Source organism: Chiloscyllium punctatum, chromosome 45 (assembly GCF_047496795.1).
Source record: "Chiloscyllium punctatum isolate Juve2018m chromosome 45, sChiPun1.3, whole genome shotgun sequence".
NCBI lineage: Eukaryota > Metazoa > Chordata > Chondrichthyes > Orectolobiformes > Hemiscylliidae > Chiloscyllium > Chiloscyllium punctatum.
In genome coordinates, this window is record NC_092783.1 from 60233891 (window position 1) to 60246149 (window position 12259).

A 12259-nucleotide genomic window follows, 5' to 3' on the forward strand; every position below is an offset into this window, starting at 1 on the left:
CCCTTTCCCCATCCCCCCATCCCCTCCACCGCCTCTCACACTCCCCCATCACCCCCCACCCCTCCCCCTCACCTTGACCCACCCATCATCCCCCATCCCTCCTCACCCCCCCGTCCCCTGTCCCTCACCGAGCCCACACCGTCCGAGCGGGATGGCCTTCAGTTGGATGGGAGAAGGCCTCTCGAAGCCGGCCTCCCTCAGTCCCTCCAGAACGGGCTGCGTCAGCAACAAAGCGGCAAAATCCACTTGCTCGCCCGGGGCCAGCAGCACATCCCCGGTCCGGGGCCGCCGGTCGATGCTGTGCGCCGTGCGGCGGCCTGTGAGCGCCATCCTCCTGCCGTCAGAGTGTCAGGCAAGGTCCCGGCTTTGGGCCCGGAACCGGGAGGAGAGAGAGATCCGCCCCCAGACGGGCAAGACACGCCTCCTGGAGACAGGCTCCGCCCCCAGACGGGCAAGACACGCCTCCTGGAGACAGGCTCCGCCTCCAGACGGGCAAGACACGCCTCCTGGAGACAGGCTCCGCCCCCAGACGGGCAAGACACGCCTCCTGGAGACAGGCTCCGCCCCCAGACGGGCAAGACACGCCTCCTGGAGACAGGCTCCGCCCCCAGACGGGCAAGACACGCCTCCTGGAGACAGGCTCCGCCCCCAGACGGGCAAGACACGCCTCCTGAAGACAGGCTCCGCCCCCAGACGGGCAAGACACGCCTCTTGGAGACAGGCTCCGCCCCCAGACGGGCAAGACACGCCTCCTGGAGACAGGCTCCGCCCCCAGACGGGCAAGACACGCCTCCTGAAGACAGGCTCCGCCTCCAGACGGGCAAGACACGCCTCCTGGATACAGTCTCCGCCCCCAGACGGGCAAGACACGCCTCCTGGATATAGTCTCCGCCCCTAGGCGAGCATGACACGTCCCATGGACACAGATCCCACCTACTGTGGGCCAGAGACGGACCCACTGGAGACAGGCCCCGCCCCCAGGGGGGGCCAAGACACGCCCCGTGGACACAAGCCCCCTGCAGACTGCTCCCGCCCCGCGGGGGGTCATGACACACCTCCTGGAGACTGGCCCCGCCCCCAGAAGCAAACCCCGCCCGTGGAGACAGGGTGGGGAATCAAGACACGCCCCCTGGAGACGGGCCCCGCCCCTTTGGTGCAGCCCCTGTTGTAGGCCCCACCCCACGACCTGGATATATTCCACGCCCCTTGGATACAGGCCCCGCTCATGGATACTGGCCCCACCCCTTGGCTGTTGCTCCACCCCCTTAGTGCTACACCCCCTGGTTTGGGCCCCTCCTGATGGAAGACACTCCATAAAGTGCCACATGTGAGGCTGCTTGAAGCTCCTATAGAGGGAAGCTGTGGTTGTAGTCCAACTTCACAACAAGGCCAGTGGTACATGGGAAGTTCTCCACAGTCACACCTTCCCAACACATCGGAGAAAGTGAGGACTGCAGATGCTGGAGGTCAGAGCTTCAAAATGTGTTGCTGGAAAAGCGCAGCAGGTCAGGCAGCATCCGAGGAGCAGGAGAATCGACGTTTCGGGGGCATGAGACCTTCTTCAGGAATCACATAGCAGATCACATAAGCCCTTCCCAACACATAGCAGATTTCAATCAGTGTTCAAACAACTCATGACCCTAAAAGCACTGAAGGAACACCTTCACAACACAGACTGAAGTACTTCAATAAGTTCAAAAACAAACTGAACCTCCCCCCACTCGCATCTCCCCTTTCTCAATCCTCTTAAATTCGTGAAAATAATTTCCCCATCTAAACCACGCCCCCCCCCAGTCGCTTCATTCTCACCCTCTCTCTTCCCCATCACTCTCCACCACCACCCTCACTCCTCCCTTACCTCTTCCCCCACTCCCCAAATGTTGGATGATAACCTGGTGTCATATGAATTCTTTATCCACCCCAATCCAACACCAGCACCTCCACATCCTGACTACTGTGGGCAGAGGGTTGGTTAACGAATAGAAAATAGAAAGTTGAGATTTTCAGCTTGGCAACCTGTAACTAGCGGAGTGCCACAGAGATCAGTTCTCAGGCTGTAATTAATTACAATAAGTACAATACTTAGCAAATCACAGAGTCATACAGCATGGAAACAGACCCTTCAGTCTAACAGGTCTGCACCAACTGACAACCCAATCTGACCTAGCCCCATTTGCCAGCATTTGGCCCATATCCCTCTAAACCTTTCCTATTCTTATAACCATCCAGATACATTTTGAATGTTGTAATTGTACCAGCCTTCACCACTTCCTTTGGCAGCTCATTCCATACACACACCACCCTCTGCGTGAAAAAGTTACCCATCAGAGTCTTTTTAAATCTTTCCCATCTTATCTTAATTCTATGCCCTCTAGTTTTGAACTCCCGTATCCTAGGAAGATGATCTTGGCTATTCAACCTATCCATGTCCCTATATAAGGTCATCACTCAACCTGCTTCCACACTGTAAGGATTCTATGAAACTCAAATCTTGGCCAAGAAATTGGGGTGAAAATCATGGCGGCATGTTACATTGAGCTAAATTTGTTGGAAGGATTGTAATTGCCCCCCTGTTATCCTGCAAGCCACTGATCTTGACCACTGAATGCTGTCAAGGCTGGATTACTAAACATATTCAAGGCAGAGATAAATAGATTTTTAATCAGGAAGGGAATCAAGGGTTATAGCAAATGAGCAAGTAAATGGAATTGAGGATTATCAGGTCAACGATGATCTCAATGGGCTGAATGACCTATTTCTGCTGCCAAATCTTACAGTCTTGGTCAATTGTCCATATTGTTGGGTGGATGTGTAATTGTACTGGAGACACTTAGCTACACAAACAGTGCAATTTTATTTTTACTGGAATGTTGTGAAGGTCTATCGCCTTTGCAGTTTACAGAGCCTTCAGCTGGTTCTTAATATTACAAGGAGTGAATCAAATTGGTTGAAGATTGACATCTGAGATGCTTCTGGACCTCAAATAGAGGCCAGGATGGATTATCCACTTGGCACTTCTGGCTGAAAATGTATGCAGATGCTTCATCCTCATCGTTTGTACTGATCTGCTGTTCTCCCCCAACATTAAGGATAGAGATATTTGAGAAGCCTCATTTTCCAATGAGTTCTTTATTTAATTGACTACCAGCATTTATAACTGAATGTGATAGGACTGCAGAGCTTAGATCTGACCCGTTGGTTGTGGGACTGTTTAGATTTACCTTGAAAACGTGTTGCTGGAACAGCACAGCAGGTCAAGCAGCATCCAAGGAGCAGGAAAATCGATGTTTCGGACAACACACTCTCAACTCTGATCTCCAGCACCTGCAGACCTCACTGCCCCCCTGTTTAGATTTACCAACTATCTCTTCCTCTATTTGCTGTGTAGGGTGGCACAGTGGCTAACACTACTGCCTCATAGCACCAGGGTACCAGGTTCAATTCCAGCCTTGGCTGACTGTCTGTGTGGAGTTTGCACATTCTCCCCATGTCTGCGTGAGTTTCCTCTGGGTGCTCTGGTTTCCTCCCACAGTCCAAAGATGTGCAGGTTGGGTGGATTAGCCAAGGGAAATGCAAGGTTGCAGGGGTGGGTGAGATGCTCTTCAGAGGGTCAGTGCAGACTGAATGGCCTCTACCTACACTGTAGAAATTTTACCATGTATCTAGTTCTGTGTGGTAAATTGACACATCAGTTTTAGATATAGACGGTGCTGTTTCTGTCACGCCTTCATTGAACACTAACCACCCTGTGAAAGTTTTTAAATGGCTACAAAGTGTTCTGGGACATCAAAAGGCGCTATTGAAATGTAAGTTGTCTCTTTCTAAACAAGGTGCTTTTTGTAGAAGCAGAGTTTTCAAACATCAAAATGGTACACAGCACAACACTTTACAGATCATTAGAATGCCCGGGTAGTTTATCCTGTCCAAAACTCTCACGTGCTTGAACTTAACATGAATTACAGGATAGGCTTTAGGTCAATCAGAGGTGCTGAGTACAATAATGGGGAGCCTCTGAGATGCCACAATATTCATCAGGCCATGAATAGGGTGATTTATTGTACAATTTTCTGGTTCACATAACTTCATCTCTAAATAAAGAATCCATCAATAAACTGAAAACTTGGCTGTTATTATGTAAACAGTGCAATCAATAACAATCTTATTTGACAAGCAATTCATTACAAAACAGCTTTTGTATGATACAATATGATTTGGTCCAATTTATGAGTGGTAGTATGTTGGCATTTTAATCATTTAAATTCAGTGGCAGGGATTTATTTTGTAAATGCTGCATCATGTGCATGGAAGGGATCATCTTTGCTATCGGATGGAGTAGTTCTAATCTCACATGTACGCTTTTGTGTTTTCAGGATCAGGTCAGTAAAACTTTCACACAGTGGTGATGCTATCAGTAGCTGCATGAGTTTCAAATGTCACCTTGGAAATGTTACAAACTCCACTCCTAATATGGAGAGCAAAGGTGTGAGGCTATGCATTAGTGTGAAGCTGCTGCCTCTCAGGCAAGCTATTTACCGATGACACTGATGTAGATGTCAAAGATCCTTTTTTTAATATTCATTCATGGGATGAGGGTGCCACTGGCTGGGCCAGCATTTATTGCCCATCCCTAATTGCCCAGAGGGCAGTTAAGAGTCAACCACATTGCTGGGGGTCTGGAGTCACATGTAGGCCAGACCAGGTAAGGAAAGCAGCTTCCCGCCCTAAAGTGACCCAGATGAATTTTTCCTGACACTAGTTTCAGTGTCGTCATTGGACCCTGAATTCCAGATTCATTATTGAATTCAAATTCCACCACCTGCCGTGCCAGGATTTGAACTCAGATCCCCAGACACTAGCTGAGTTTCTGGATTAATAGTCTAGCGATAACACCACTGTGTCATTGCTTCCCCAATCTGATGGTTGCTGTTCTAAGGAGCAGTTTGGAAGTTTCCACAATGTCCAGGTCAATATACCACACTGTGGTATATATATCACGCTGAGGTCAATATATTGCTGTTGTTGACAGTAAAATCTGTAACAGGTTTCCCGAGATTGGAATGACATTATATAAATTAGCTCACACATCTCTCTGTCAGCGACCCCACTTGGGCTGTGTGGTAAAGGGTCGGCCTGGATTACAGGCTGAACCCACTGGAATGAGGCTTAAATTCACAATCTCCCAAGTCAGTGGTAAGAGTTCAGCCCACTGGACCACGGGAGGAGCTTGTCATGCAGATGTTAGCTGCTTTGTTTCTATTCACTGAAGCTATGACTTCATTTATACAAGCAGGAAGACACTTTTGGATATTGTGAGGCTGGGAAAGACATGACAATGATCCATCCTGTACCCCTTGACATATTTATTGTTTCCAACTTCGATAACCTTGACAGAGATTGATACATTTTCAGATATTAAAGGCATCAAAGTGTACAGAGAGTAAGCAGGAATATAGCATTGAGATATAGCACCAGACTTGATCATATTGAATGGTGGAGCAGTTTCAAAGGGCTGAATGGCCTACTCCTGCTCCTAATCTCTATATTTCTATGTTAATGGCCAATGTTGTGATGTGGTTAAGATGGCAGATGGGATACTTGCCTTTAGTAGTCAAGGCATAGGGTCTAAGAACAAGTTACGCTGAAACTATATAAAGTATTCCAGTAATGTCTGCAGTTCAGGAATTCATATTATCGGAGGATGTGACTGCACTGGAGAGGGTGCAAAGATTTGTGCTGGAAAAGCACAGCAGGTCAGGCAGCATCCAAGAAGCAGGAAAATCGACGTTTCACCTGATGAAGGGCTTTTGCCTGAAACGTCAATTTTCCCATTCCTCGGATGCTGCCTGACCTGCTGTGCTTTTCCAGCACCACACTTTTGACTCTAATCTCCACATCTGCAATCCTCACTTTCGTCCTGCAGAGGAGATTTACCAGGATGTTGTCTGGGCTGGTGAGTTTCAGTGATGAAGAGAGATTGGATTGTTGTCCTTCGAGCACAGGAGACTCAGGGGGATCGTGATTGAGAAGTACAAGGTTATGAGGGGCAAAGTTAGAGTAGATGGGAATAAACATTTCCCCTTGATGACTGTGGGGGTGTAGGGGTCTAGATTGAAGGTAAGGGAAGGAAGGTTTAGAGGAGATCTGAAGAAAAACCTTTTCATCCAAAGGGTGGTAGAACTCACTGTCTGTAAGGGAGGTAGAGGCAGAAATATATCACATTGAAGAAGTATTTGAATGTGCACTTAGGATATACCTATGTGCTGGGAAATGGGATTAGAACAGTTAGGGGGTTGTTTCTGACTGGTGCACACTTGATCAGCCGAAGGGCTTTTTTCTGTGCTATAGATCTCTATCTAGGCCCTTCATGATGGAAAATCAATATCTGGAAAGTTATTGGAGTAAAGAGCAGGAAGGTGGAACTACCTGGGTGGTTCTTTATCAGAGCCAGTACAGACAATGGGCCAAAGAGCCTTGTTTACATTGTACAACACAATGACTCTACTGTATGATTTTTAAAGCTATTAAACAGAAGTGTTCAAAGGAAATTGAAACAAAAAAGTGCCACTGTATTTCACTCATGGATTGCTCACTGCCTTTATTCCTAATGAAGGGCTTTTGCCCGAAACGTCGATTTCGCTGCTCGTTGGATGCTGCCTGAACTGCTGTGCTCTTCCAGCAACACTAATCCAGTATTTGGTTTTCAGCATCTGCAGTCATTGTTTTTACCTTGTTTCCAGGTGTTTAATCTTTAATTTCTGGGTTAATTCTGAGGTTGAGGAAAGCCTTACACATGGATGCACACTCTTCACACAGGATTGCTGAACAGTATTTCAGCCCAACCACTTCAGTCCCACTATAACAAGCAAAAAAGGCAACCAGGAGAGAAAGCACATCATAATAAATGTCAAAAAAGTAGATGTAAAGGACAGCAAAACCTCTCACTGGAATTCTGAAATTGCTTTTCAACTCATGCACAATCAGTTTCGGAGTGCTTTTCTTTAAAATGTATGTATGTCACAATGTAAACAGAAATGTAGGTTAATGCAGTCCAATCCTTGAGGGCAGACCTCACTCATGTATTGAGTGAGCAAAATATTTAACCCTTAAAAACCGAGAAAGTTAAGAACAAATTATCGTTAAATCAGTACCTTTCAGGAACATTGAATATTCCAAATGATTTCTGAGCCACTGAAATACAGATGAGGTGTAGTCACTGTTGTAATGCGAGAATTTTACAGTATATTAGGAGCAAGAGATAGTTAGGGCAAAGATATGTCCACTCAGGTCATGGAGTCATAGAGATTATCAACACAGGAAAAGACCCTTTGGCTCATCTTGCCCAAACCAGTCAAACACAAGCCCCTAACTACTCTAATCCCATTTTCCAACCCTTGGTCCATAGCCTTGATTGTCTTGCCATCACAAGTGCACACCTAAATATTTTTTCAATGTGATGACAGTTTTGGGCTCTCCCACCCTTACAGGCAGTGAGTTCCAGATTCTCACCACCCTCTGGGTGAAAACGTTTTCCTCACATCTCCTCTCAACCCTCCTCCCCCTACCTTAAAGCTATGTTTCAGAATTTTATACATCACAATCACGGCTCTTTTCAATCTCCTCTGTTCTAAGATAAACAACCCAATCTGTTCAATCACCCTCCATAACAGAAACTCTCCGGTCCAGACAAAACCCTGGCAAATCTCCTCTGTACCCTATCCAATGCTATCACTTCCCTCCTATAACGGGGATTGCAGAACAATTTTCTATTCAATTGTGGAACGTGGGCATCACTGGTTGGTTCAGAATTTATTACCCAACCCTATTTGTGAATGAGGTGGTGAGTTGTCTTCTTGAACCACTGCAGTCCACATGGAGATCCACCAAGCCATTTGGGAGAGAGTTCCAGGATTTTGACCCAGCGACAGTGATGTATTTCCAAGTCAGTATGGTGAGTGGCTTGGTGGTGAAATTGCAGGGGGTGGTGTTCCCATGTATCTGCTGCCCTTGTCCTTTAGATGGAAGTGGTCATGGGTTTGGAAGATGCAGTCGAAGGAACTGTCTAAGGTTTTTGCAGTGTATCTTGTAGATAGTACACTCTGCTGTGACTGAGTGTCGGTGATGGCGGAAGTGGATACTTGTGGAAGTGGTGTCAATTAAACAGGGGTTGCTTTGTCCTGGATGATGTCAAGCTTCTTGAATGTTGCTGGAGCTGCACCCATCCAGGCAAGTGGGAAGTATTCCATCACCCTCCTGAAATGTGCCTTGTTGATGGTGGACAGGCTTTGGGGAGTTAGGGGTTGCAGTATTCTCTGTACACAGTACTCTAAGTGTGGCCTAACCAACATTTTATACATAGCCTCCCTGCTTTTGAACTCTATGCCACAGCTAATAAATACAAGACCCCCTTATGCCTTCTTAACCACTTTATCCACATGTCCTGATACCTTAATGGGTTGGTGTATGTGCAAACCAAGGTCTCTCTAATCCTCAGTATTTCTCAGAGTCTTACTGTTGTGATATGATGTGATTTAAACTCACGTTCAAACTGGATACTGATCAAACTTCATCATCAATTTGAACCACTAACTTGGTTACTTTCTCCACGAATGCTGGCAATCCTGCTGCTTATTTTCAGCGGTTTACACCTTTATCCCTAAATAAATGATTAATTTTGCTCTTTGGATTGTCTAATTCAGTAACATTACCAAAATACAATCTTCGCTAACTGTGGAGTAATGTGATAATCGCCTTTACTCTAATAATAGTGACTGCACAGGGAACACTGGAACAGATACTCGAGTACAGCAAGCTCCCAGAGATGCCCTCTCTTGCTCAGGCTATTCCACCTGCACTTTCCAACCCCACAATCCAGAACCTGATGATCATAGTCTCAGGACATGGGGTGAGCCATTTAAGAGTGAGAGGTGGAGAAATGTCTTCACCCAGAGAATGGGGAGCCTGTGGAATTCTCTGCCACCGAAGGCGGTTGCAGCTGAAGCATTGAATGTTTTCAAGAAGAAGTTACATGTAGCTCTTAGGATCAAAAAGGTATGGGGAGAAAGCAGGAACAGAGAGCTGAGCTAGATGACCAGCCGGGACCATACTGAATGGTAGAGTAGATTCAAAGGGCCAAATGGCCTACAGGGGAGGCAATGGCCCAGTGGTATTGTTGCCAGATTGTTAATCCAGAGATCCAGGTAATGTTCTGGAGGCCTAGGTTCAAATCCTGCCATCGCAGAGAGGGAAATTTGCATTCCATGAATATGTGGAATTAGGAGTCTAACAATGACCATGAATTCATTGGTGTAAAAACCCACCTGGTTCATTAATATCCTTTAGGGAAGAAAAGTGCTATCCTTACCTGGTCTGGCCTACATGTGACTCTAAACCAATAGTAATGTGGTTGACTCAAACTGCCCTTTGGGCAATTGAGGACGGGCAATAAATTCTGGCCGAGCCAGTGACACCCTCATCCCCTGGAAGAATAAAAAGAAAACTCTGGCCCTTATTTTCTATGTTTCTATGACCTCTACCATCTGGAAGGACAAGGGAGGGGAATCCCTGCAAGCTTCGCTCCATCCAAACATGGAAATACAACACCAAAAATATCGTCTCCTTGTATCTCTTCTCTATAGTTACACTTAACTTAATCACGCCTACAAGGCACTGAGGGAATCACTAATTAATCTCCCTCAAAACTTGTTGAGCATGAGTTCCTTTGCTAATGGATGATGGCCTGTCTAGCTAGAACTCATCACCTACAAAGCAGACTGAGGTGGGCTCCTATGACTTCATGGCAGTGTCCCTACCTGTGGACTGAGAGGCCTGGGTTCACATCCCAGCTGCTCAAGAACTGTAGAATCAGATCTTTGAACATGTTGATTAAGGGAAAAATAGGTTAAATAAGAATGTTCTTAAAATGTTACAAAGCAGACTCAGGTGGACCCTTGTGGCACAGTGGTAGTGTCCCATTGTCTAAGCCAAGAGACCCAGGTTCAAGTCCCACCTGCTCCACTGTTATTTCATCACATCCTGAACAGGTTGATTAGAAAAGAAAATAAAGTCGACCCAGGGATGGGGGTGAACAGCAATCTTTCCCAGGCTGGGACTAGCCTATGAATGCCATGAGTAGTGGTTCTATTTTGGTGCTCAACAATAAACAATGTTCCTTTCCAATCTGGTTTCCTGAGTTATTATACTTAACAAGCATTGTTGACAGCTATTAATATTTCCTTTCAGTAACGACACAGATTTGATTTTCCTTCGCTAACCTGATGTGTGCAGAAAGAATGATTGCCATCAGGGACCTGCCAGAAGTAATGTATCCAAAACCTCACTGTGGAGTAGAAGGTGGGCAATGGAATTTAGGTGTGGACATATTCGTCAATGAGGTAAATGTACCAGAGCTATAAGAAGATGTATAAACAATATATTTTCCTGCAAAGCATGAATTGACCAGAAGATGGCATGTATTAAGGTCATATGACATACACAAAACAGGGCCCTGCAGAGTAATAATTGTGGATGTTAATAAATTTCCTTTGTCATTTTTGAGAGGATGTCATCTTATCATTGTTTGAGTGAATCGTATTGCACCTTTATTTAAAATAGAATGATCAATGTAACTGGTAACATCAATGATTGCAATGAGATCAGCCAGGTGCACCTCATAGGATAGAAGTTCCCTGATTGGGGATGTTAACCTAGTCCAATCAGGGAGCCCTGGCTAACAGATATAAACAGAAGTGTCCACACCTTCACGCACACACACCATGGGTGCTGGGGGAAAAAATAAGCACTACCGCAGTTAGGTGGTAGTGTGGGGGCTAAAACAAACTTAAAGAAAATAAAAATAGGAGTTTCCCCAAGAAAAAAAAGATGAAAAAAGAAAAAAAAACAGGAGTTGGCCCTTTGGTTTGAAGGGCAGTGCTTGTCACTGCCCACTCGGGTGTTTTGCCTTTTGAGAATTGGATCAGTGTGTGCACACGTGCAAAGACTCTCCCTGTTGCTGCTTGGGGCCTGCCTCACTAAAAAAAAAAGAAACAGGAGTGTCCACACCTCCACGCACACACAACATGGGAAAAAATAAGCACTACTACAGTTAGGTGGTAATGTGGGGTTAAAAAAAAGGAGTGTAGGAGGTTTTGTTCACTCTGAGAGCTGGCAGAAAAAGATAAACAGGAGTGTCAGAGGTTATGTTCACTCTGAGAACTGGCTCTGAGGGAGCTGGGTCAGTGTCAAGGACTCACCCTGTGTGAATAAAGAGTGACCTGTGGAGTTATTTCGGTGACGATAAGTTCAGAACAGACTTCACAGAATCTCAGAAGAATCACAGAAGTGTTTTGACATAGGAAGAGGTCATTCAGCCCATTTTGTCTGAACCGACTCTTCAAATCAGTATCATTAGTTAATGCCATTCCCTTGCTTTTTACCCATACCCTTGTGTATTATTTTTATTCAAATAACATTACAATGCTTCATTTGAACTTGCTTCTACCACATTTCCAGGCAGTACATTCCACACCAACTACTCACTGAGTCAAAAAGGTTTTCTTTCATCACATTTACTTCTTTTGCAAGTTATTATAAATCTACTCTCACTTCTTCTCAATTCTTTTTTCAAATTGGAGCAGTTTCTCCCTATCTACTCTATCCAGCTCATTCATGTTGTAAACCTCTATGAGATCTCCTCTTAGACTCCTTCTTTCCAAGGAGAGCAGTGCTGACCTCTCCAAACTATCCTCATTTGTGGCGTTCCTCATCTCTGGAAGAATTCTTATTAATCCTTTCTGCATTCTCTCCAAATCATTCACATTCTTCCTATAGAGAGGTGCCCAGACTGTGGACAATACTCCAGCTAAAGGTCCGTCCAGTGTCCTAAATAGGTGCAGCATAAGCTCAACCCTTGTACTTTATGGCATTATTCGAATTAGAATTAGAATTAGAATCAGAATCAGAATTAGAATGAGGTTTTTTGTTACACGACTCAAGTTCAGGCATACATGAGTACAGTGAAAAGTGTAGCAAGTCATCATTTCCAGCACCATTTTAGGTACAAAGATACCTAGGTACAAAATCTTAGGTATAAATTAGAAAACTAAAGGTAAAAGTTCAGTATCATAGTCCTAATGTTCTAAAGCAAACAGTGCACACCAGGCTTCCTAAAGGCTGGGAGTCCACGCTAATGAAGGCTAGAATACCTATTCTCTATTCAAAGCTCTTTCTACCCATCCTGCCATCTTTAATGATTACATACACA

The 12259-nt window shown here is 45.4% G+C and overlaps 1 protein-coding gene across 1 annotated transcript in view; it reads right to left on the reverse strand.

Annotated features, from left to right (window-relative positions):
- Positions 1 to 426, reverse strand: part of ddx20 (DEAD (Asp-Glu-Ala-Asp) box polypeptide 20) — a 41104-nt gene extending 40678 nt beyond the window's left edge. Inside the window, exon 1 of the mRNA XM_072563890.1 lies at positions 129 to 426. Coding sequence (XP_072419991.1) covers positions 129 to 330 — 202 coding nt within the window. The 5' untranslated portion in view covers positions 331 to 426. The remainder of the gene's footprint in view (positions 1 to 128) is intronic.
- Between the last annotated feature and the right edge of the window lie 11833 nt (positions 427 to 12259).